General features: G+C 46.2%; 1 protein-coding gene across 1 annotated transcript in view; it reads left to right on the forward strand.

The window, feature by feature from the left end:
- Window positions 1-951: 951 nt before the first annotated feature.
- LOC311323054 (netrin receptor UNC5D-like) overlaps window positions 952-26,264 on the forward strand; it is a gene marked incomplete at both ends in the record, with an annotated part of 139,417 nt that continues 114,104 nt past the window's right edge. The window contains one exon of the mRNA XM_084455188.1: window positions 952-1,036. Within this exon, the coding sequence (XP_084311314.1) occupies window positions 952-1,036 (85 nt within the window). The remainder of the gene's footprint in view (window positions 1,037-26,264) is intronic.

A 26,264-nucleotide genomic window follows, 5' to 3' on the forward strand; every position in this document is an offset into this window, starting at 1 on the left:
TAGTAAACATAAAATTCGGAAATTTGTGTTTGGTAGATTTTTACTCTTCTGTAACAATGCTTCTTGGCAAGGGAAATAAACAGGGTGTTCATCATCATCATCATCATCATCATCATTATCATCATCGAACTGGATTAAAAATTCAAAAGAATTAATTAATGTATGATTGAGAGTAGTGAAAATCTTTGTCGTTGTTGATGATGTAGCTACACTAGATAAAGGCATTGCACATATTTCCTTCAAAATGTTAATATTGGCTCTTCTGCAGTGAAGAATCTCAATCGTGGCTATCGGCTTGGACCCTCCAACTCAACTACAACGTTATGAATTAGGCTTAACATCCACAATCGTGGAAACATCCCCCCTTTCATATTTAAAAATCATATTTATTAGACTACCCATTTAATGGCACTACGTATGCGTCGATAATATAATGCATATCGTGTAGATTTCATACTGAACAGATAAGGTTTAAGTCTCTGAAGGACTCAACCACGTCACATTTGCAGCGGAGAAACTTTCCTTTTTACAGCCTCTCCCCCGATTTCTCCTCTCTCTCTCTCTCTCTCTCTCTCTCTCTCTCTCTCTCTCTCTCTCGCTCTCTCTCTCTCTCTCTCTCTCTCTCCTCTCTCTCTCTCTCTCTCTCTCTCTCTCTCTCTCTTCTCTCCACCCCGAGAGCTAGCTGCGAGTGATTGGCCAGCGCTGCTCAATTATTTCCCTCTCCCTCACAAGCTAAAGCGGCAGCCGAAGCGCGCACACCGTTCCACTAACCGCGCGTCTCCGAGATGTAGCTTCTCACCCGTCCGGGCTGAGGCGGCGACAGACAACACCGGTGTGAACGTTATGAGTGCAGGTGACCTGTTACCGGCGACACTGTCAACCACGACAAATGCTTGAGACCCACGCGCACCACTCCCGGTTCCGTTGGGGAGGAAGACGACCGGGGCAGTGATGGGACAGTTCTGGGGAGGATGCTGCGTGAGTTTCGGCATCCTTGCGCTCCTGGGTTTGCTGGTCCCGACCACAGTGGCAAGAGGTAGGGATGCATGTAGTATCTATCGATCTGCTGCTGTTGTTATCTCCGTATGGAATCAGCGAAAAACTGATGTCGCTGTGTCAAAAACTGGAGCTGTGTGAATGTTTATTGTGTGCTGGTTTATAATGTGCTGTTAGCCCCAAAATGGAAAGTATTTGAAACTTGAAGGGTAGCCTACATCTCAGTTTCAACTGAATCCTAAATCCCGCTGGCAACTTGCATTGTATGTTGACGCACACCTGAACTTGCATGTTTGATTGTGGAACATAAGCGAGTATCTGTTTTCGAGACTGGTTTATTGTTTTTAAATAGTAGCCTATATATCTATCATAGTTCCATTACCCTCAGTGACTGGTCTTTGAGCGCACTGACCTGTCACCTCATTAAGCAACAGGCAGGCTTGTAGACTACATGATAACGTACAGTGACAACCGCACGCGAACAATGGATTTGGCTTGTGATTAAACTCTATTTCAATTCACTTTTTAGCATAACGTGCAGCCTTTGTTCAGTTAATAACAGTTTCCCATGTTTTCATACGCATCAAACTACTTTAGAATTAGATTAGCACACTTTTCCACAAGGCTGAGAACTGCTCGTTGGTAGGCCTAGTCTACAGTAATAGTAGACCTAACGGTGGACACACTAACGGTGTAGGCTATTTAGAATGGACGCCGTCGCCCGTGCTAGATACAAAGTGCCAAAGCATTAATGGGAAAGGTCTTGTGATATGGCTTCTAGCCCACGATTCTCACACCCTGTACACGGACTGCAGAGAAGCCAGGGCTGCTGTTCATTTTGATCGGTCAGCGCGGGAGGTCGATGGGTTCGGATCTCAATCATTGTTTCGGATTAACACGAGCTCTGATTCTGAAATCAGTTAAGCCTTGCCTATAGGTTTTATTGTTTTACTTGGCTACCTAAAGATCTATCACCGTTCATTTCTTTTAACTTTGGCAAATATTGGAGCATTAAAAGGAGAATGGTGCTTCACATCTTTTATCATCAGAAGAATTGTCTTTTTTCCATTGCCAGGTTGATATCAATTAAAAATGTCTTACACTATTAAAGTCCTATCTTGGTCTAACAATGGGCCATCAGTATCCCTGGTTTCTCCCCATTAAATCAAACCCGACCCTCTGACATCCATTTAACTTATACCATTTATTACAATGAGCCATTTGCAAGTCAATTAGCAAATTATCCCTCAGGGCTTCAGTTTTGCACCTAAGTAGGGAGATCATGGAGAATCTGAATAATATAAATATTAGATTAGGAATTTATTCTGCTTCAGGGCTGGAAGCGATGGCTATACTTTGACCTTTAGTCCATTACAAATACATTTGATTCATCCTTCCAAGCTTGTAATTAACCCTTATTGTCATTCGCACCCTTGTTTCATTAAGATTGATTTTGGCATCAACAGCTCTCCACCCTAACGATCTCCATCTCAAAGACGAAATGACATGAAAACTCCAAGACAATTGATAAAAATGATCCACTTCTCTTGTGCGTTCCGCCTTGCGTCGGGCGATAGTGTGCCACAACTGTTATTGTTGTGTGTTGTGTTTCTTTTCATGGTACAGTATTTCAGAAACACAATGGCAGAGACCACAGATGCAGAGAGATGGAGCGAGTGTTTTGTGCAGCGACGGGCCGGACCGATGGTGGGTTTGACAGGCTTTTGATGTTTCTGTTGTGACTCGCCATCTTGATATGAGAGATGGAGAGAGAGACATGAATAAATGGAGTCATCTGTGGAGAAGCCATGTTTTATTTATCCCCCCCAAATATGGCGGCGGCTACGTGACCTCTTAAGCCACTGTTTTGATTCCAACGATTTGATTTTCACATGAGAGGAATTCACCACAAGGCTGGGATTCAGCTGGGTTCTTTTGTGAGGCATGTGGTAGATTGTATCTACTGCTACCATGTTAAAATGATATTACCTAAGCAGTTTCACTACCATTAAGGGGGGAATAACTGAATTGTTTCAATATTCAGTCTTTTAAAACCTTTTTGACAACCCTGCAAGATAAATCTCTGAGATAGATTGGCACCAGCTGTAGACTGCTATTGAAATACAGTAGGATATGTGTTTGTTTTAGTGGTTGTGCATTGAAAGCTAGTCAAATCAAGAATACAGCTTTGACAGGTGCAGTAAGTTAATCTACAATTAAATTACCGATGATGATGATGATGATGATGATGGATGATGGTGCTGAGATGAAACGTGATGCTGTTTCATAATCCCTCTGGTGTCTACATTTGATTGGAGCACAATGTAGCTCAGTTGAAATAGCAAGACTAATTCTAATTCACGGGCTGTAATCTCTCATTGTGTATGCAATATGTATGTGTACGGATGGATCTGTGGATTACTGAAATTTCTGTCTTGTTAGTCAGCCTGTGCATCTGCGGTTCATTGTACATCTCCATAGGGAATCTCTGATGGCTTAGATTGGCTGTTATCATCTAAGAGATTTCCCTGCGGTTGGTTAGAACTTGTGTGTGTGTGAGTGTGTGTGTATGCATGTGTGTACAGTATGTGTGTGCGCGCGTGCGCACACGTGACCCTACGTTTTGTTTACGTGCGCACGCACGTTTTCGTCGCGAGGCGGCGTGAGCCTCAAGTATTGTCACTTCTTCCCTCAGCCTGCTGCAGGTTCGCCACTCGTCCCCGCGCCGCCGGCGCCGCGCAGCGCGCAGCCTTGGAGCTCGGCGTTCGACCGGGGACTCGGGCCGCTACCGCCGCTTCTGTCAAGCGTTTCAGTGAAAGGGGAGCCTTGGAGATAACCGGCCATCCACAATCCACCATTCACTGCCTCGCTGCCTGACTCAAGGGCATCGCCACAATGGCAAGATTCACACCATTAATGATGACTTCAAACGTCAAGCAGTGGCACCCCCCCCCCCCCCCTCTCCTCTCTCTCTGTCTCTCATTTGACAATTCTCAACCCCCCCCCCCTACACAATTATGCCAAATGCCCAACTGTCCTCCAAAATGCTTTTCATTTCATAGATATACCTTCCCCTCTAATGTTCCCCCCCCCCCCCCTCCCTCCCTGGCATCTCCCGTCACTGTAATTGGGTTTCAGCAGATTGTTGCAGTGACAAATGCTTCGTCTGTGGAGACAATCGCTAAGCTCCCCGGATGGAGGGAAGGAGGGAGACGACAGAGCAGGAAAAGAGAGAGAGAGCGGAGGAAGAAAAGAAGGCGGATAGATAAGGGGAGGCAGGAGGGGAGCAGAGGGGCATGCCGGGGTATCTGATCGTTTTCGTCAGAGTTCGTCAACGGCACCAAGCATATGTCACCTCACTCCCTGACGAATGCTTCTCGAGAGTAATCAAAAACAAATAAATATTTAATGGCTTTGAGTCTGCGGGAAAAAAAAGAAAGTGTGTGTGTATGTTAGCGTGTGTGTGTGTGTGCATGCGTTTGTGTGTGTGTGTGTTTAGAAGGTTTGGTCTCGGATGGGAGGAAGTAAAGACCTAACCGGGCTAGATCAATAACAATGCACTTAGACAACATTGACACCATTCTTGATATGGCCTGGGTGAGTCCACGGGGGCTGATGGCTTGCAAACAGCAACACCACACTCAAACAGTAGGCTACTGCACATGCCCATCCAAAACACTTCAAACTGCTAAGGAAGGAAGGAAGAAATCTAATCGATTTCATAAGTCAAAATGATTACATTTGGGCTGTTTCTGTGTCAGGACACATGACAAAGTCATTTGAGTAATTGATGGAAAAGGACAAGCATTTAATTTGGTGTATGAGAGAGACCTATCGATTTATTCATCAATAGCCTCGGCTATTCGTTTTGACAGTGGACCAATGGCATGAAATTCATATCATGTAATGGTCATTAATATGACCTTAACTGATCAAGATACTAGTGTTGAGAAACACTAGCCACACTTGCTCTCTATAAATATGGCTATATATATATATGGCAAAATATGGCTATATATATTTTAATATATACTCATATATTAAATTGAGTATTTCCCAAGTATTTCAGAGGCTATTTCATACCACCACCAGTCGAATCATGGATAAATACTAGTCTGGTGGAGATTTGAAATCCACTTATTTGGCTTTGGCTGCATCTGGATGCCTCTCTAATTAGCTGATCAGACCACAGTCCTATTATGGACGGGACAGGGAAGACTGCTAGAACCACGATGGAACCAGGAGACGTAGAACCACCACGGAGCGCATGGCTGCTGTAGATGGCTAGTTGGCCACCCGTGACCCCCCACCCTGTATCTCCAGTCCCCCCCCCCTGTGAATCCCAATGAGGTCCGCTGCTCTCTCCTGCACGGACGAGATCGGGGCTCCGCGTCTGGTGAAAGGAGCGGTCGGCCATGTTGTTTTCCAGGCATATTTCATTGCGGCCGTATCCTGCTCCAGAGGCTTCCTGGCGCTTTTGTGGTGCAGGATGAGATGGATTAAAGGGCCCTTGGTGGATGCCGTACACCAGCAGCATGACTCTATCCTCGGGCTCACAGCTTGTAAAAACCCACAAAGCACTTTTTTTACTCACAAAGAAACGGGAAGTGAATTTCCAAGGGCCTTTGAAGATACCCCCCCCCTCCCCTCTCTCTCTCTCTCACTCTCTCTCCCTCTTTCTTTCCATCTGAATCAGGAATGCTCAACTGCAGAAATGTCCTAATGCAATATTAGTATTCAATAGAAGCTTTCAAGTGAGTGTGCACGATCTGCCTCCAACACAAGCGTGTTATTCACCAGTCTTACTGGAAAACGATAGTGCAATTCAACCATAACCCTAAACTCGTTGAAGGTTTCAATTCGTTATCGAGTTGAAAAACGGCGTTAAAACATGTTTATTCAGTCTGCTTCAGCTTTCTATATCCACTGCAGAAAAGCCCGGATTCGGTGGTTTCGCATCGCTGTAGGCGTTTAGCGAGACGCTCATCCCCGGAGAGGGCTTTGCTTTTGTTCAAATCTTTTAGTGTTTTTTTCGGGGGTGTGGTACAGCCAGCCTCCTGCTGGGAAGGAGCGGAGGCCCCACGGGGAACGGGAGGCACACCTGTGTCTGCAGCAGCTGACAGACAGGCCCCATGATTCACTGCTGCAACCCCCCCCCCCCCCCCCACCCCTCTCTTCCCGCCTGCGTCTGTGACAGGAATGCATTATGGGTCTAATCAGAATACAAACCCATGTGAGAGCACTGTAACTGAGAGTACGAGAGGAAAGGAGAAGGGGGTGGGGGGGGGGAGGAGTGGGCACCCATGCAAAGGCGCATCGCTTTTGATCGTCCAGCCCTCGAGGTGGTTCTGCCCTGGCCTCCACCCCCCCCTCCCCGCCCCCCCAAGTAAAGAGCGAGTGGGCGTGTGGGTCTAACCCTGCAGTACGGGGTGTGGTGCGGTGGATGGCCACATCGGTTTATTCCACCCATGAGTGTCAATGTAATTCCATTTGCTCCACCTGATTTACATTTAAATGAAAACAAATTACTATTCATTTAAAAGTGAAATCCAAGTGAACATTGTTGGTTATGCAAGCCCCCCCCTGCCCCCCCCCCAACACCTTCCCCCCCCCCTCGTATCCACTGTTGTCTTTTCATTCTACCAGAAGTGCTTCGGAATTCTTTCTCGTCCTGTCTATAGGCAAAGTAGATATTGCGTCGGAACAGGAGAATCTTAATTATGTTTATTCGGGGAGATGTCCTGGGCTAATGTTAATTGTCGGCGCTGTGAGAAAGCAATGCGCTAGCACGGTTACACAGAGAGGGCCAGCTCCGAGGACGATCCCTTTCAGCCAAGGACTCCAGTTTGTCATTAAGACAGATAACATCTATTGTTTCTATCGATGCGCCCACATTCATCTAAGACCACCTTTGTTTCACAACACGGGGAGCAGAATCGATAAAGAGCCCTTCCTATCTCTGCCTCCGTTTCATCTCATTCGTTTTCAACCGGTGGCTCAGACCTTCAAAGCCGCGAGGACGTGCTAGCCGGCAGCCACGGAGGCGGGGCTCTCGCCTGCCCCGCCCATACGTTAGAGAGGCAGAGGGCGGCGTCTCCGAATAAGCGAACGTTTAGTAGACACGCCGACGCCCCGATATGTTCAGTTCTCATCTTCACCGCCCCGTGCTGTGATCGGCTTGTTCGAGTGGTGCGGCCTCATCCGCATGTATTGCGAGCATGCATACATACATATTTGATCAACATTTACACTACAGAGTGATGAGGTTACCAGGGTTACCGCGGATGTCAAGACGCCATTGGCAGCTGATTAAGCAGCATCGCTTAGCAGTCGGAAGCGAGGGCAGTAGCCGGTCGCACAGCGCTCCGAATCAAATGAATAATGGTCAGTTTCTCCTGGAGTTGCACAGTTCTTGTAAGTGTCACTTTGGCCGCGGTCTCCAAACCCAGCCGGTACACGTGTCCTGACAAGGTTTATATACGCAGAAATGAACGGTACAAACACATCGAGAATTGAAATGTCAAGCTGAAATGAACAGGCCTGGGATTGGAAATGTGAAAATAGCAAAGAGCAGCTTTGATGCAGAAAGCGTCTCATGTGGGACCTAGCGTTCCTTCCCCTCAGCGGACCTGACCAGAATAACAGCTTAAGCCAAACGGTTTAAGCTGTTAATGTCAGGGCTAGTTTGCTCAGACAACAGGTCCCAAGAGGGGCTTATCTTAATGCGTTTCAATTTACACGAATGAACACATCCATAGATTCTAATCGTCGCCACCTTCCGCTCGCCCGTAGTCATCTGGACATCTGGACGCACTCGAACGGCCATCTTCGCGATCTGCTCGCTTGGTAACCTCTTCCTCTCTAAAGTGTCGCGGCGTGTTGGATATCAGTGATCCAAAACAGGGTCCAGATAAAAGACGGGGGATGATGGGGGATGAAACCCCAATTACCCAGCATGCATCCCTGAGCCCCCATCTCCATTTTTTGCTCCGTTCCGTTCTCTCCTGCGTCTCCTCTCTTCATCGCCACCTGTGCGTGGTTTACCCAAAGACCGACCAGGCTGATTGGAATCTTTATAGAGAAAAAATAGAAAGGAAAGTAATAGAGTGAGCCAATCGATGAGGGGCAGCTCAGCCAGTGGACGCTGGGGGAATCTCTCCGCGGTGTAATCTTCCTCTGCGAGCGCAAAGTTTGTCTATGCTCGCTTGGGGGACTAATTAAGGCGGGCCAGTGCTAGGGCCTGAACTGCTGGCTCTCCTAACCACACAGAGGCAAAGTGGACTAGATCCATAGCCGATCAATACGCTGCGCCTCCATAGTCAAACCCAATAAGTGTCTTCTTGGTTCTAGGAGCTTTGTCTGAGCTGCTCAGCCAACCTAGCCCAGCTCTGCTCAGCAGAGTGCAGCCCGGCCCAGCAGAGTGCAGCCTAGCCCAGCCTAGCCTAGCCTAGCCTAGCCTAGCCCAGTACAGACCAGCACTGCTGCCAATTGACCTTTGCTAGTGAACTGGCTGCGGTACCAGGCTAAGGCTTACATTTGTCGAGTGTGTTTGTGAGTGTGTGTGTGTGTGTGTGTGTCTGTCATGTCCACCTGGTCTGGTTATCGTAGTGTTTATTATAGCCCATACGTTATCAAGGCTGCAACTTGTTCACATTCAGCCCTCTCCTTGCAGACATGCATTTCCCCCAGTGTTTAATAACCCTACAGCGGGTCCGTTTAAAAAGGCCATCGGGGACGACCCTCCGGACAGGTGACACTGACACCGTGTCTCGTCCCTGGGGGAGGATATTTACGTGACGGCTGTAGCAACAGCCCCCCCCTTCCCCCCCCTTTTTCCGAGAGCGGGTTCGACGGTGACCTCGTCCGCTCACCTTCACAGAGATGTGAGCGCGGAGATTTCCATCATCCGCTAGCGAGCGCGCTGGCCCGAGGTCCCCGGAGGCGGGGTCTCCAGGCGATGGACGGATGTGCTTCGAGGTCAAATCCGCCGGTTAAAAGAGGCTGTTGATGCTATTCTATAAGATGCGCTTATAGAATACCAGCGAAGGCGCAGCGCCGGTGCACGTCTAGCATAGGTCCCGCGGTGTGACGTCACAGCCGCCGGCGGAACCCGGACTCGGCCCGGGACGAGTCACGGCGCGCTGGAGTCGTCCGCGCCGACTCCGGGGCGTGCCGCTCTCGATCGTACCCCGGGGAGGCGGGCCGAGGCGGCGGCAGGCGTGTGATATCGTTCTCCGAGATCCCTAACCAGGGAATTAGGGTCCGGGGACCGTGACGTTTCCTCAATTCCACGTTAGTCTAATGGGCAGCCCCCCCATCCCCCCCCCCCCGGCCCCCTTCCTCCGCGCTCTCTCCGTGGCGTAGAGGCTCGTCCGGGTAAGAGGCGGCCCTCAAATGAAAATATAATGACACGCTGCCCGCCACCATAATGGCCCAATTATTTCCCAAATAGGATTCTTTCAATGGAGGGAGGATTACTTTTCATCTCCTGTCTCTGTGTCTTCATGATTTTGAATGATCACCTTGAATTATTTTTTTTTTGGGGGGGGGGAATGCTTCGCACCTCATTTTGGTGGCAGGATACGGGCAGCAAAGTCACAGGTCATGGGTCATGTCCTCTGCGGGGTTATTGATGTTGATATTGACGCGATTATTGTTTGTGTGTGTGTCTTTGTGTTGTGTTGTGTGTGTGTGTGTGTCTGCTTGAGTGAGTGAGCGTAGGTGAATATTGCATTTTACTCTGAAGGGCACTCCACAGAGGCCAAGAGATCCCATGCGGTCCAATCGAGGTTCTAGCCGCTATCGATTTCCATCTCTCCATCCATCCGTCATCAAATCTATCCATCATACTGCTTTATCTGTGACTATTCTCTCATCTTCCACATTACTATCATTCCCTTCACTCCTATTATTATATATCAAGTTATTCTAATGCAGATCTTGGGTTCTGTGTATCTTCCTCTTTGTTCCCATCCACTTCCTCCAATTCCACATTGTGAAACCTTCGTCAATGTTTACCAATATCAAACAAATAGAAGCCGGTCGGCAAATATTGGTGTTTATCCAGCACCAGCACACCAATGTTGATTTTCCGGATCAGCAGTTCCTCGTGGCGGACATTTGCATTTTATCTGATTCCCCGTTGGACACCAGCCACTGCTTATTCAATCGCACTTAATCTCCCCTCTCTCCCGTTATCGCCCGCTTTTTTATCTTGCTCTGTCTCTTTTTATATTTCTAATTCACATTCTCTCAGTGTCTAGAGCACACTCATAAAAGGCTGCTTTTTGATGCCCTCGCCGTCCGAGCGAATCACAGAACCGAGCCCTTGCAGGGGCCCACGCGTTAGAGAACACAGGGATGTGAGCTGCATCGCCAAACAAAAAAGGATCGTCTGCCAACTTGCTTCAGTCACATTTACTGATGATGAGATTAAATCCGCGATGGCGTGGAGCACCGAGGCTGTCTGGGAGGTGGTGGGAGGCCGCGTTGTCGCGAACGCAGGCTTTACGGTACATCGGCCCCCACTCTGTTCAGCCTTAATGCTTTTTACAAGGTCGGAGGCCTCGGGTCGAGTTCTCTACATAAACCAGATATACCCCCCCCCCCCCTCTCCCCGCCCGCCGCCATGCAGGCTCTGGGTTCTAATAAAAAAAGAAAGCCATTTCATAGTGCGGAAAAGTGTGGTTCGGAAGGGTGTTTCATCCCGAGGAGTTGATGAAATGTACACTGCAGCGCAGGAGATGGTGGTATTTATAAACGCTACCTATCCCCCTGAGGGGGCGGAGCCTGTCAGATCTGATAAGCACAAGGTCACAGTCAGGAACTCGGGCGGTACGGACGATGCCCACAATGGGAGCAGCTGCTGCACGATGGCAGAGGCGAGCAGTCGGAAAAGGGGGTGACTCAGCATGGTGCATCTCCGTGCTTTCTTAATGTGGTCAGAACAGCAGTACACAGGATCTATACTTTCCATGGACCCCCCACCCCCACCCCCCCCCACCCCCCTGTTGTGGCTTGGTGATTCAAATGTAATTTTGTGGATCAATTTATCTAGTGCAGCAAGCCTTCATTGTAATGGTGTGTGGGCCGAGATTGCGGCGTGCGCGGTGGTCGCATTTCCGTTTTCCAATAACCCTCGCTCATTCTGAAACCATTTTGCTGCGTTTATGGTGTGCCTTGAAAATGTGGCCAAACACTGCGTATTTGAGCTGTGGCTGTTTCGGTTTCCATATCTATACCGACTGAAAGGAAGGAGGGTTCCTATTCAAGTCCTGTCATATTTTGTGCACAGCTGGAAATATTGTGATGTTTTGTATGTGTGTGTATTTGTTCTACAAATGAGAGTAGAAATTAGAGTGCTGAATGCTCTTAATGTGAATACAGGCTTTCTGGTTTGTTGAGTGGAAAAGCTGGAATTTCTTTCAGATCAGGTGATGCTTTTTTCCAGACAGATCCCTGAATCCTAGCTAGCAGGAAGGCATCCCAAAAAGCTTTGAAGCTCTCTGTTCCCTCCAGTTTTCCCCTCTCCCTCCCTCCCTCCCTCCCTCTCTCCCTCCCTCTCTACCTCCCTCCCTCTCTCTCTCCCTCTCTCTCTCTCCTCTGCAGGTGAACATTAACCTTTAGACAGTGCCTCTGAAATGAGTTTTGGGGCTGTGGGGGCCTGGTGCCTCCCCTGGCCTCCACGGTTCTCACCCCTGTGAACCCTGCTCACGCGCCCAGAGAGGCGAGCTCGGTACAGGGGGGTAGCCTTTGATCTCGCCGGGCCGCTCCCCAGCCACTCCCGATGCAGAGCGGCGCCGGGGTGCGAGAGGAATTTCCGGGAACGCTGAGAAACGTGTGGACCTGGCCGTAGTTTTACATACAGCACTTTGGAAATTCCACCGACAAGAGAATTCCACCGACAAGGTCTTTCTGTGTTCACCTTCTAGCGCCCTACGATCACGAAGCCCGGCTACGAATCCCAACATGCTGAGTTATACAACCTTTCAGCAGAGTGTCGAGATCTGATGCAGGCGTTTTAATTACGCAGATTATAACTGATATACGTGTCAAAGACCCTAATGTTCCCTCATGTGGATTTAGATGAAGGAGTGAGTCATTTATCCAAAAGTAAATGGCTCACTAATCTAATCTGAACAAATCCTGCGCCTACTGTAAGATGGTTTATGAGTGACTAATAACTCAGGGAATTAAAGTTTAACAATGCAAGAACGGTATCTGTCTCTGGCTTGTAAAGATGTCTAATCTGTATTTGTGTTTAATCACAGCCAATCACAGCTAGTAGACTAACAGGCGAGTAATTAGTGCAGTAGTTTTTGAAGCGTCCTCACTGTTGAACTCGTCTCAGTTTGCTGTTTAAAGCCAACATCTAGCACGGTGCAACACGGTGGCTCAGTGGTTAGCACCGCCGCCTCACAGCAAGAAGGTCCTGGGTTCGAATCCCGGTGGTTCCAGGTCCAGTTTGCATGTTCTCCCTGTGCCTGCATGGTTCCCTCCGGGTACTCCGGCTTCCCCCACCATCATAAAGACATGCAATGAATGAACGTTGGTGGTGGTGGTGGTGGTCGGAGGGGCCGTAGGCGCTGATTGGCAGCCACGCTTCTGTCAGTCTGCCCCAGGGCAGCTGTGGTTACAGATGTAGCTGACCACCACCGGTATGACTGTCAGAATAAATACTGGACTCTGTAAAGCGCTCTGGGTATCATGAAGGGCGCTATATAAATGCAATTCATACATGTATACTGTAGCTCAACGCCTTATTAAAAGACAGCTGATGCTTTAAACTGTTTTTTTCCATCAGACTTATCTGAAGCAAGTGCACATTAAAGGTCAATTTAAAGTGCTGTATGTCACGTCACAGACAAAAGTCATGTCGTGGCGTGTTGCGTAAAGATTTGACAGATTAACAGACGCCATTGTGGATTGTCGCTGTGCGATCGGTTTGTTGTACAGTATGGCACTCAAAAGTTTGCGCACAAACTGGGCTGGACTATACAATAGATGTGAAGCAGATGTGTAGCGTGAACCATAAACGCAGAAATGGCGTGCAACATATTTTACAGTTTCTGCGATAAGATTACGACCCATTCAAAATAATAAATTGGCCTTAACATTGAAAAGCGGACTGCAGTCTCTCTTGTGTCTTCAAAACATGCTCCGTTCTATCATCTATACTTTTAGATAAAGGCTCTCTCTCTCTCTCTCTCTCTCTCTCTCTCTCTCTCTCTCTCTCTCTCCCCCTCTCTCTCTCTCTCTCTCTCTCTCTCTCTCTCCCTCTCTCTCTCTCTCTCTCCCTCCCTCTCTCTCTCTCTCTCTCTTTCTCTCTCACTCCCCCTCTCTCTCTCTCTCTCTCTCTCTCTCTCTCCCTCTTTACACGGACTGATGTAAATCGGTCTGGTCTTGTGCGTCTTGATATGACACTTACAGTACCTCATTCACCTCCGTTCTATCATCTATACTTTTAGATAAAGGCTCTCTCTCTCTCCCTCTTTCTCTCTCTCTCTCTCTCCCTCTCTCTCTCTCTCTCTCTCCCTCCCTCTCTCTCTCTCTCTCTCTCTCTCTCCCTCCCCCTCTCTCTCTCTCTCTCTCTCTCTCTCTCTTTACACGGACTGATGTAAATCGGTCTGGTCTTGTGCGTCTTGATATGACACTTACAGTACCTCATTCACCTCTGCAGGTGTTTTTAGCTGATACAACCCGGACATATCTGTCTCTCTATCTGAGGCACCACGGCCGGGGCATTATCCCTGCACTATGGGAACATTGGCAGTTTCATTACACTATATTTAACTGGTCGTTGGAGATCATATAATATTGAAGGGAAAGTGGCACGGTTCATATTCCAAAAGGAGGCCACGGCGCACACGGGGAAATTGCCACTGAAACTCAGACGAGTCTGTTTATCGAAATACAATCTGGACCCAAGTTGCATTCGGAACAGTTTGCGAGACAAGAACGCTCTGTTAAAACGGGGGCCTGTGAGGGTCAAAGCTCACAGACAGCAGCCATGCTAACGCAGTAAAACATCAGAAATGAGGAGATGAGACAGGGGCTAGCTAGCCGCTCTGCCAGCTGATCTCCTGTTTTCACGGCGGGGTCGGCGCTCGTCTCCGACATGCGGTGTGGAGCTGACGGGGATGGAGTGTGACAGGCCGGTGTTCTAACCTTTAAGAAAAGGCCAAGAATAAGCAGGCAGTAAACAGTTTATGATAGCTGCTTGTCTGAGCAACCTGGGCTCGCAGACAGGCCTCTGGCCTTCTGGCACGAAAAGGTCGCCGTCCCCAAACATATGGATAATTGGACCAAAAATACCACCTGGCAAGTTCACTTCTCGCAATCGATTCCTGACACTAACAACCTTTGTAGAGATGAATCAAACCCATTTAAAGAAGCATCTACTCTGTCAACTTGCTGACATGTAACCTACACTGTACAGTATGTTTCCTCAGCATGTTCCACTTTCAGTGCAATTATAACGTAGTTCATTTCAGAAGTGTTATTGAAGTGGTAGTTCAGAATTTTGGACATAGAGGCTCATTTACGACCCACAATGTTGTTGATTGATGGAGAAGATTTTCAGATGATTCCATGATGTCTGTCGTTCCGGTGTTAGCGGCATGCTAATGCTAGTGCAATGCAATAGACGGCTACATGTATGTAGCATTCAACGAAAACTCACGGAGACACTCCACAGTGCACCCAAATCAAATATGAGGACAGTCTGTCAGGGGGCTCATTTGAGTTTTTATATACAATCATTTTTGACGTCCAACTATTATTGAACCCATTTGTTTGTTCAGACCTATACGGCTTTCTCTGTAAATAGGGAGGCGGAGCGATACGTAACTAGCTGGCACTATTGTCTTCACAACAACAAGGAACAGAAGAGCGGACTATTCTCTTACTATCAACACAACAAGTTGCAAAGGCCTCGTTCAAAATGTCTGACTTTGATGAGGAGATTAGTTTATTTGGCGATCCTTACTTGTTCGGAGTATTTATTGAATAATTTTTTAATTTAAGTGTCATGCCTACTGTCGGCTCATCCCATATGGGATTATAAAACACCATCACGACTTACATTTTTTTCTGTACATAGGTCATCTATTTACATGCAAAATATGTTTCCAGTGTCGCTGGTCGAGCTCAAATGAACAAAAAAGAGATGAATAAATAAATGATACGATATATAGATACATACATGCAGACAGTTAACCCTGAATCTCTATTGGTACAATGCTCTCTTCCTTGCGTTCCAATCCTTATCTAGATATTTTGCTAACTTAAATGTTTCATTCTCAAACAGCCAGTTCAGTCTCTTGGAGTCATCCATATTCAGCAGATCAACCTATGTTTTTATGCTGCTAAACAACCCATCACATATTTCCCCATAGAAAGGACAATAAAAAACAAAAAGATACTCATTTTCAACCACACATTTCTAAGTGAGTTTTTCTTTTAATGTTAGCCATTCCGGTTCGATTGCACTAGCATTAGCATGCCGCAAACGCCTGAACGAGGACAGTATGGAATCAGCTGAAAATGTTCAACATCAATCAACAACTTTATGGGTAAGTTGTAAATGAGGCTCTATGTCCACAATTCTGAACTATCCCTTTAAGGTGTTTTTATGCACGCCATAGGCAACTATAGTGTGAAGGTTGATTCTTACATGCAGGTTAGGAGCCATAGCTACTGTTTCCTGTAACCACAGTGCATGAGAGCATCTATAGTAATAAATTAGATGTTTCTGGATGACGAGCCTGGCCACTAAGAGAAATTGTGTGATCGCTCCAGTTTTTCATGCAGAACACAAAATAAATATGGCCATACATCTATTCCTAGCTCTTTGTTTATGAATACATTTCTCTTTTGATGGATGACGGCGTAGAGCTACGCGCCCGCCCTTGGCCGTCCGCTGATTGTGGTCGATGCTTGAAAAAGCCTCCGTATTGATTTTTACCACGGCTACCTCGGTGTCAAAACATTAGCGGGGATCTGTTCTGTTTTCCCGGGGACCAAGTATGTCTCTGTCTCTCACCAGCCGGACCAAGGCTATCAATTTGTGAGTCCTGTCTGTCTCTATTGGTCAGAACAGGTGTGGCCTTGTCTGTGGGGGACGGTAAGGAATCACCCTGTCACCTGCCCCCTCTCACACCTGCAAATATACCCTCACATGGTGGCAGAGGCCTCTGATGAAGAGGTCAGCTAGCATACACAGCACTGTTAGTTCTCTGGACTCTCAGAATACAGAGGCCTTGTTTACCAGGGTTTCATCACTGCCCTATTGCTGACAGATATCTATTTAGGTTACAGTGTGGTCACTCAGGTCAGCCGTTATCGAGTAACGGATTAGTCTTGGTCATTTGTACTTGGCAGAGAGGGGATTTGCATGATGAGACGAGTTGTCATATTTTGACATAACTAATGGGATTATCTCAACCTCACGATGGTCTAAATGAATGGAAGTGAGGTGATTTCAGACGCCTTTTTGTTAGGCTATATATTTTAATTCTATATGTTGCAGTTGTATTAAGTGCAACGCAAAAAAAAAAGAAAAAATCCCCTCAAAATATGCATGGATAATCTCAACAAGATTGCAAACGAGACATTTCGATGCACATAACGGGTATATCACAGTACGCTTCACCTAGAGCTCTGAAAATGTTTTTGGAAGATACATTACAGTATCATCTGCGATGCATCCCTTATGAGTCTTCACTAACTAAATTCCCACATCGCAGTTTAAGCGTTCTCTTGGCTCTGCTTGGCTGTTAATTAGTTTTGTGTTAGATCCTCTTATGTGCGGAGCTTCACTCCTGCTTCCTTTGTTCTACCGCCTCTGAAGTTATTTACTTCTGCGGGGGTCGGGAATTTGGACTTCACTCAGAAATGTCAGCGCGGCGGGGAGATGTCACGTTTTGATGTGCAGTCAGGGCGTTTATCGATCTGACCGTGCGCCGGGAAATCTCCGCGGACCGACCGCACGCATGCAACCCACCCCCCTACTGCCTGCCGCAGGGTGTGGGAGGCTGCAAGCCCCCCACCCCCCCCCCCCCACACACACACACACTCTCCCCATAGTCCTCCATCTGCTTCTCCATATCCTTTTAGCTCTTCTTATTTCCAGGGATGAGTAACAGTTCTTGTCCTGAAGGCATCTCACTTTTGGCCCCCCTCTCTCCTCCTCTCCTCCTCTCTCCTCCTCTCCTTCTCTCCGGCTGCGTCTCTCTCTCGCCTACCTGTTTCCCAAAGCTGTTTCTTCTTGTAAAAAGCCCGGTGTCAGAGTTCTGGGTTGATTTCTCGGGCCTGACACCGACACCGCAGGGGAAAGCCGCGCTTGTTGTTTTGAACCTGCGTTTGTTGCTAGGCCAACGGGAGGTGTTGGGGGGGAGGAGACCCAGGATGGACCGTCTGACAGGGTAACTTCTCACATCTCCTTGTCAACAGCCTGCGGGAAATTAAAAAAGGGAAAGGAAGGAATTCAGACACCTGCTGAATAGAACACGGGGCCATTCTAGTGTTCACAGTGTGACAGAATTGTTAATTCTCATTCATATTCATTAATGCGCTGGCTATATCGCTGGTCTTGTGACATTTAAAATGCGCCGAATGAAAAAGAGCTCAATTGTGTTTCTCAGCGTGTAGCTAGATCTGAAACCAAGCAATAGGAATCAAGCCCTGCAACCGGCATCAGCTAATCAGCTCTTTAAAGATCGATGCATTCTTCCTGCAGTTGGCACCAAAGGTACAGTATACATTTTGATATTGTTGGAAATTAGTCTCCCTCCCTCTCGTCCGCTCGTTCAGTTTTGTAAAGAAATGACAAAAGATCAAGTTGCATGTAACCCCACAAGTCTATATGTGAGATAACCAGTCAAATAAAGGTTAGAAAAATATAATAATAATAATAATCATCATCATCATCATCATAATGACTACTCTCAACAGATTGTCAACTGTGATCTGATTGACATAAAAGGGATCTTATAAAAAGGATTGTAATCCACCGACAACAGTGCATGACACCAGCCTAGTGTGACCTCACAGCGATGGGTTCAGGGGTCATGGCTGCAGGACGACAGAGGCCAGTGTGATGCGATCCAACCTGACAGACGCCGTCACACTTGGCCTGATCGTCCCTCTAACTCGTCACGGGAGTGCCATGACGGCACGGTGGCCTGTTAGCATGTCTAGTGGCGTTGCCCTCTGTTGCCCCGGCGACCCCAGGAAGGCGAGGCTGTGGGTCAGTGACCGGTCGCCCGCTGGCCTGGGTCCTGGACTGCTCTCCCATGCCCACGGCTCCATTTCTCAACGTCACCCTCTCCTCCTGTCTCCTCTACTGCTCTCTTCTGTTTCCTGTTCTCCTCTCCTTTTCTCTCCTCTCCTCTCCTCTCCTTTTCTCTCCTCTCCTCTCCTTTTCTCTCCTCTCCACTCCTCTCCTTTTCTCTCCTCTCCACTCCTCTCCTCTCCTTTTCTCTCCTCTCCTCTCCTTTTTTCTCCTCTCCTCTCCTCTCCTCTCCTCTCCTCTCCTCTCCTCTCCTCTCCTCTCCTCTCCTCTCCTCTCCTCTCCTTTTCTCTCCTCTCCTCTCCTCCCCTCTCCTCCCCTCTCCTCTCCACTCCTCTCCTTTACTCTCCTTTCCTCTCCTCTCCTTTTCTCTCCTTTCCTCTCCTTTTCTCTCCTCTCCTCTCCTCTCCTCTCCTCTCCTCTCCTCTCCTCTCCTCTCCTCTCCTCTCCTCTCCTCTCCTCTCCTCTCCTCTCCTCTTCTCTCTTTCCATCTCCCGTTCTCTCCTCGTCCCTCTGTTAATTATGAAAGAAGACCGCGAGGTTATAACTGATGTCTGTTTTCAGGAATATCTTTGTTTTTACTCAATTTACTATGAAGAGTCAAGGTAAAAAACAACACCAGCTACAACAAAATTAGACACAAAGAAAAAAAATATTTAAAAGAAGGATGATTAGATACAAATATGATCAGATAATTTTAATAACACTCACATCAACAAAAACCCAGTGCAAATTTGCAATAGCTGCAACCACGTATACACTAGGGCCATGCAAAAGAAGTCGATACATCTGAGTATTGCATATTTCTTTCCCGCAATACTGCATCGATTTTCCAGCCCGTCATATCAATACTTTTCTTAACACAAAGAAAATATAATATATTACTATATTATATAACAAGACAGGGAATTGATAAACAAAACGAAGGATAGAATTCAATCATTGATACAGTATTTATGTTTTAAACTAATTGAAACTGTCTTTAAATTTCCCTCAAATCCCTGATCAAATAACCTTTGACCTCTGCTACTATAGATATACAGTAAGGCTAGTAGGCTAGTTACCTTCTGGCACCTGGGACTTACAATGATATTTCAGAAGCAAGCATGGTGGAAAATATTAAAAGCTGCTCCTTTATTTTTCAAAGCCAACATTTGACAGGAAAAGAGTCTCTTTCACACCTGAATAAACTTCTCAGTGACAGGTGCGTAGGTGGAGCAGACACTCAGTTGAGGAAAAAGTAGGAGCACCTGCACATTGTCTCACTCGCTCAAAACTTTATTGTAGAAAAAACGATGGCGAAGGTCACACGACTGAAACATTTGGAAATACCTTTTGAATAAACTGGTCTGCTGAGTTATCAATGTATTGTGATATATACTACATATTAGACTCCCCAGGTGGTGCACAGCAAGTTGTATTTTCACCATATTTTTACATTTTAAGTAAATAAGTATACTATTCTTATACACACAAGTTGCAATGTATCACAATACTAGTAGTATTGTATCGCAATGTATCGTAATACAATTGGATTTGGTGCATTTCTATACACTGAGCTGAAATGAAACGGGTAGTTCCGGTCCTTGATTTTCATTGGCTGGAAGCCGTTGTAAAATACTCTATAACCACATACATGTGGATACATGTGGATTTTTTTTTTTTAATAAATATTATTTTTTGGGCTGCATTGCATTGTCATCGTTTCTAAGGCACTTACATTAAGTCATTGTTTATAGATTTTGGTCATATTTGTGCAGTTAAAGACAAAAAAAAAACGTTTTACTTCCCATCATGCACACCCCCCATGTCGCTGCTACACAGAAATAGCCAATGTGCTTCCTGGCTATGTCAATAGATTACCCTGTCTTGTTCTGTCCTGCAAATTTGGTCAGATTTGTAGCATTCTACCATGGACAAAAATTAACATGGCGGCTAGTGGACATTTTCTGACTGGGAGTGAGAGATGATGAAATGAAAATATTTTCTGTTGCTGTAGCTACATAAATAATGTAACCAGCCACAAAGCCACAAAACATGTGAATGGGGCATCCCTACCCACTAGTACAACCTAACTTAACGTTAGGAGTAAAGTTTTCCGGTAAACCTGTTCAATTTATTTATTCAATCATACATTTCATATTTACTAGGTTGTTGACATTAATTTCCACTCTTTGATAAGAGGAGATTAATTAGATAGATTGGAGTGGATTGATTGTGTTATTTTGTGTAGATAGATTGAATAGATTTGGTGTGGCTGTAAACACTGTTCAACATATTAGCTAAGGTATTGATTTGGAGGTCTTGGATAGATTAATTATGTAGATATTGGCAACAATGTTGAGTTTACATAGGTGGCTAGTTTGATTAGTCTGCATTGGGATTCTGATCTTAATTCCCTATGCAATGTTTTTGTAATGTACAGTGTCCCAAATCTACTATTGAATTGAATGTATTTCTGCATATGCGTTGGTGGAAGTGTGTGTGTGTGTGTGTGTGTGTGTGGGCGGAGGGGTGTGTGTGTGGGGGGGGGGGGGGATGTGTGCACGCCTACATGTGTCTTAGGGTGTTTGTGAAGTACTGTAAGAACATATGCACGTTTTTGCTTCAAATAATGTTGGAGCGATTATAAAAATGTTTATTGAACTGTGACGGTTTGTTCGTAAAGAAAAGTTTCAATGTTTGCGGATTAACTGATTTAAGGATTAAAAGGTGAATTCTGTACTGTAGATCCTGGAACATTCAGTCAGTGCCATAATTTTCCTCAGTTTCTTTTATTCACAAGACAAGGACTGGGCGCACAATCTGTGCTCTGGCATCTCGAGTGGGGGCTGAAATAGCCTCAAAGTCCTCAGGGAAGTCTGAAACATCTAAATACATTTCTGCTGCCATTACTGGCCCAGTCTCCCATGCTTCAGTGAAAGTGATCGCACTTTTCTCCCACATAAAATACGAAAACCAGTAGATTCAAACTCACAGATCCGAGTCACCCTTCATTTGATACAGTCTAGAATAGATCTGTGTGATCTGCTGTATTTATTAATTCATGAATCAGTTGCTGGCAGTTATGCAAAGGAGGTGAAACCCCACTGCAGTTTCTCTTGGATAGAGAGTGTGTCTGTGTGTACAGTATGTACAGTATGTACGGTATGTATGTATGTATGTATGTGTCTGTGTGCACGGGTGCGTGCGTGTGTGTGTATGTGTGCACGGGCGCTTGTGTGTGTGTGTCTGTGTGCATGGGCACGTGTGTTTGTCTGTGTGCATGGGCGCGTGCGTGCATGTGTGTGTGTGTGTATGGGCGTGTGTGTGCTTGTGTGTATGTGTGCGCGTGTGTGTGTGTCTGCATGGGCGCGTGTGTGTGTCTGTGTGCATGGGCGCGTGCGTGTGTGCGTGTGTGTGTGCATGGGCACGCGTGTGCGTGCGTGTGTGTGTGTGCTTGTCATATCCACACAATTCTTCTCCCATCCTCTGTTTTGCGCTCTCCCTCTCTGCTCATCCTCTAATGCATCATCCCTCCTCATCCTCCTCCTCTCCTGCTGTGCTGGCTTGTCTCTCTTCCTCCCCCTGCTTCTTCCCACCGCCTCGCGTGTCTCTTAAGCCTTCATTAATTTATGCTTTTTTAAAAGTGGCGCTCGATGAAGAGTGTGTCGCTCGCCATCCAGCATTCACGGCTCATCGGAGCTTCTCATCGCCTCTGCGGCGCAACCTTCAGCGACCCCGTGTGAAAGATGGCCGGACCGTGATGTTACAGAGGAGGAAGAGCAGCTCGCTATTCTTTTGCCGAGAGGAACAGAAGAATGAGTAGATGGTCGGGTGCGTCCTCCGAGCAGGAGAAATCCCATGGAGAGTGCTTGTGCAACAGATGAGGAAATGGACTTTCGATATTTCAGCATGTCTGCCAAGCGATTTCACGACGGTCCGTGAAATCCGTCCATACATCCAACATGCTGGCAGTGTAACGTAGCTAAGTGGCTAAGTAACATAGCTAACTCAAGCCCCCAGGAACAGATCTGCGCTGTGAAACATTTTGAGCGCAGTGGCCAAGCTCGGTATTGCAAGTCCCTTGACGCATTTGGGGGCAAACATACTTTCTCCCATAGACATATGGGAAAGCAACAGCTGGGGAAATAAATTAAAAATTGGGGTATCACTCAAAAACAACTCATTCTTTTCTAAATGTTTCATGTGCTGGGTGAGCGGCTTTCATTGTAATGAATGGGCAGCCATCTTTCTATGCAGCATCTAGTTATTTTAATACATCCATGAGCTAACTTAGCTACTCAAATTGTAGGTACACTAGCTAGCTAGCTAATTAGTGCTAGTCCACTAACTTATGCAGATGCACCCTAGAGGGTTTTCAGAGCTTAACCGATTTTAAAAAACGTAGGAGACCACAGTCATTACAGAGAGATTTAACCTACTTTTTATTATATTAATCGTAACAGTAGACGATTCAGCCGCCTCCCTTCACTCACACCACCTCTCAGCTCGTATCTCCTCTCTTTTTCTCTCTTCCTCTCCCCCTCTTTCTCAATTTCCCGTATTTCTCTCTCACGTTCTCAATATTTATCACTCTTATCTTTCTCTCTTTGTCTGTTTCTCAATATTTCTCTCTCCCATTTTTCTCTCTCTTTCTGTATTTCTCTTCCATCTTTCTTTCTCTCTCTCTTTCAATATTAATCTCTCCCCCATCATTCTCGTTCCCCATCTCTCCTCCTTTGTCCATCCTACCATGAAAGACCATGACCATGAGAAGAGCTGCCATTTATTTTTTACAGGGTGTGATCCTTGACATAAGAAAGCTTTTTAAGTAACTTTGTGTTTCTCTGTCTGTATATCTATTCCATATGGTGGCATCGAAGTGCAAAAAAAAAGACTAACAAATTAGAAAACAAACTAGCAATGACTCGCTGTTGTGTTTTCTGACCCTGCCCATTGTTCTTTGTATATAGTTGAATATAGTTGTGTTTATTGCCTTAACTAAATATTGTCGTTCATCTTTATTTTCTTCTTAGAGTGCACCGCAATGCTTTGTTTACATGTTAAAATCACAAAGCAATTCTACGGGTGGTTTGGTTGAAAAAGGTCACCTTTGTCAACGTTACAGATGTCACCTTTTTCAGCCCTGCCTACAGTATTTTTCAATAGCCGCCACAGCAGCCATGTACAACGTGTGCTCCCATGTGTAAAGGTGACAGCCTACGTTTCCACTCCGTGACGTTCAGGTGGTTGAGACACGAGAGCGATGTGAATTACCCTGGCTCATCATATGATTGGCTGCACCGTGGACCTAACCCGCTTTTCGCGCTGGTCTGACTTGTGACTGTTTTCTGACTAATGTTTTGTTCTCTAATTTGTCAGCTTGTTTTCTGTTTTGTTATTGTGTTTTCTTAGTGGTTTTGTGAAATGTGCTTTTGTTTTTTGATTTGTTAATTTGTTTTACTGTTACGGGCCACTGTATTTCTGTAATTACTCCCTTGCTCTGTCTCTCTCTTTCTCTTTCTCTTTCTCTTTCTCTCTCTCTCTTTCTCTTTCTCTCAGGGAAAGAGATCATTAGCCAGCGAGAATGAGGTAGTGTCATTGTGTTCACAACATCAGTGCACGGGCATCAATAATTCAAGCATGATTAATTGAGCCTGCAACGTGTCACACAAATACATCAATAGGAAAAGCCACAAGAATGAGCTGCAAACCAGTCATTTGATAATTCCCCCAACTGGATCCATTCTTACATACTGTACAGTAGTGTTGATAACTAATCATTCTGGCATAGCATTATAAAACTTTTCAAAAGCCAGAGTAGTACTGTCGATTGGCGTCTTCGATGCCTTGACTGTACAGAACACAAAGGAAAGTCTTACGGAAGCAAAAAGCTAGGTAGAGCGGGTCGTCCAATGACCGTTATGGGGCTGCTGTGGCTCAGTGGTAGAGCGGGGCCGTCCAATGATTGTAGGGTTGGCGGTTCAAATCCCACCTCCTCCTGTCCACATGTCGAAGTGTCCTCGGGCAAGACACTGAACCCCAAATTGCTCCCAATGAGCAGGTTAGCACCTTGCATGGCAGCTGCCGTGAATGAGAGGCCATTGGAAAGCGCTTTGGATAAAAGCGCTATATAAGTGCAGTCCATTTACCATTTACCGTAGGGCCGGCGGTTCGAATCCCGGCTCCTCCTGACGACATGTCGAAGCGTCCATGGGGCAAATTGCTCCCAATGAGCAGACTAGCACCTTGACATGGCAGCTGCCAACGACAGCAGCGGCGCAGTTTTAGAGGTCCGTTCGGACCACTCCAGACCCCCTGTATGTGTGTGCTAATGAGAGGCCTTCATTGTAAAGTGCTTTGGATAAAAGCGCTACATGAGTGCAGTCCGTATACCATTTTACCACTTGGGGAATTGGTTCTGCTAGTGTAATGACGGTATGCTACATGACAATTATAATGATGAGTAATATGGTTCAGGTCAGTTTTGGGAGTAACACTCCAATCCAAAACCAGCAGGTAACACAAATGTTACTTTCCCTAGTAACTAGTCACTGTTATGCAGTAATTTGTAAAGTAACTCGATTACTTTTGAAAGCAGTAACAGTAACTATTGACTCATTTTCAGTAACTTGCCCAACACTGGTTAGGGTGAGGGGTGGGTGGATAAGACGTTGAATTTGACAGATAGGAAATGGTAGAGAACTACAACACACACACACACACACACACTCTTCAGCTTGATAATGGGCATTGTGAACCGTTTCTTAGAAATAGTTGGGGATTTGTTGAAGGCTTTATTGCTTTATCCGTTTCCTGCCTGATCCACAGTAAATGTTTCAGAGAGCCTCTTATATAACCAGCAAAACCCTCAACACAAATACACTCTCACTGCTCCTGCGTTTTAGGTCTACGAGACAAAAGTCCAGGACCGTCTCCAGGGCTCTACTGTACTCTGTTGGGGCTCTACTGTACATCCTCATACTTACTTGTCTGGCAATCGTTCAGGGATGCATTTACAACGTGTCAGCTCATAGTATGCATACAGTATGGGCTATAAATCATATGTGCGACATATTGGAATCCCATTATGTGACATAATTGTATAATACAGTACGACTTGACAAAAAAAAAGATTATATATAACATGTAATATAATATAATAATGTATATACATGTATATAAATTGCCATTTGCCTACGGGATCACTGTGAATGAAAGGTGAAAATGTTATTCCCCAGCTAACATATTAAAATATCTCACCTTTAGAAGTAGATGTACAGAGCATTGAGCGCCAAACATGATATGATGTCTAGATATCGACATACTGTAATGCCATGAGATCACGGCTGGCGTGTTAGTCGCCTAACATATGGAGAAGAGGGGGAAAAAAATTAAGTCTAGTTGGAGTAGGCGTGAGGCTCGTTCCCCGCTACAACCGCATGATTTATCATGTATTTGTGGACAGAGCTTGGTTAACCAAGGCTGTGATGGTAGAGGGAAAATCATGAATATATTGAACAAGCTATTTCAAAGGTTTGCCAGCTCCGCTGTCACCTCCGAGCTGCTCTCGCCCTGTCCCCTTCCCTTACCGGATACCGGATGATCAACGGTAATGATTCCCCACCCCCTGCTCTCTGTATCTCCCCAACAAGACGCTTGCGTTCGCTCTGATAGTCGCATCGTACGTTCTGTCTGAGGCTCGGCTCGGCCTAGCTCTTCCCCGGCTCCGAGCCATATCTTCTACGGAGATGTGGGAGATGTGCATTCTCTTTCATGCGTGCCCGGCGCCGTGTGTCTCAGGGCTGCTGTACATGCAGAGATAATGATGGCAGCGAACCGCGTTGCTTTAATTGGACCCGGTCTTTTTTGCGCATGTGAACCTGTGTAGCATTGTGTGTTAGCTTAGGTGTGAGGCTGGTTGGCTAGGCTGGCTACAGTACAGTAGCTGACGCACTCTCTTCAATCCGTTTGTTTGTATGTTTGTTTTTCCCTC

Source organism: Borostomias antarcticus, assembly GCF_949987555.1.
Source record: "Borostomias antarcticus genome assembly, chromosome: 2".
NCBI classification, from domain to species: Eukaryota; Metazoa; Chordata; class Actinopteri; order Stomiiformes; family Stomiidae; genus Borostomias; species Borostomias antarcticus.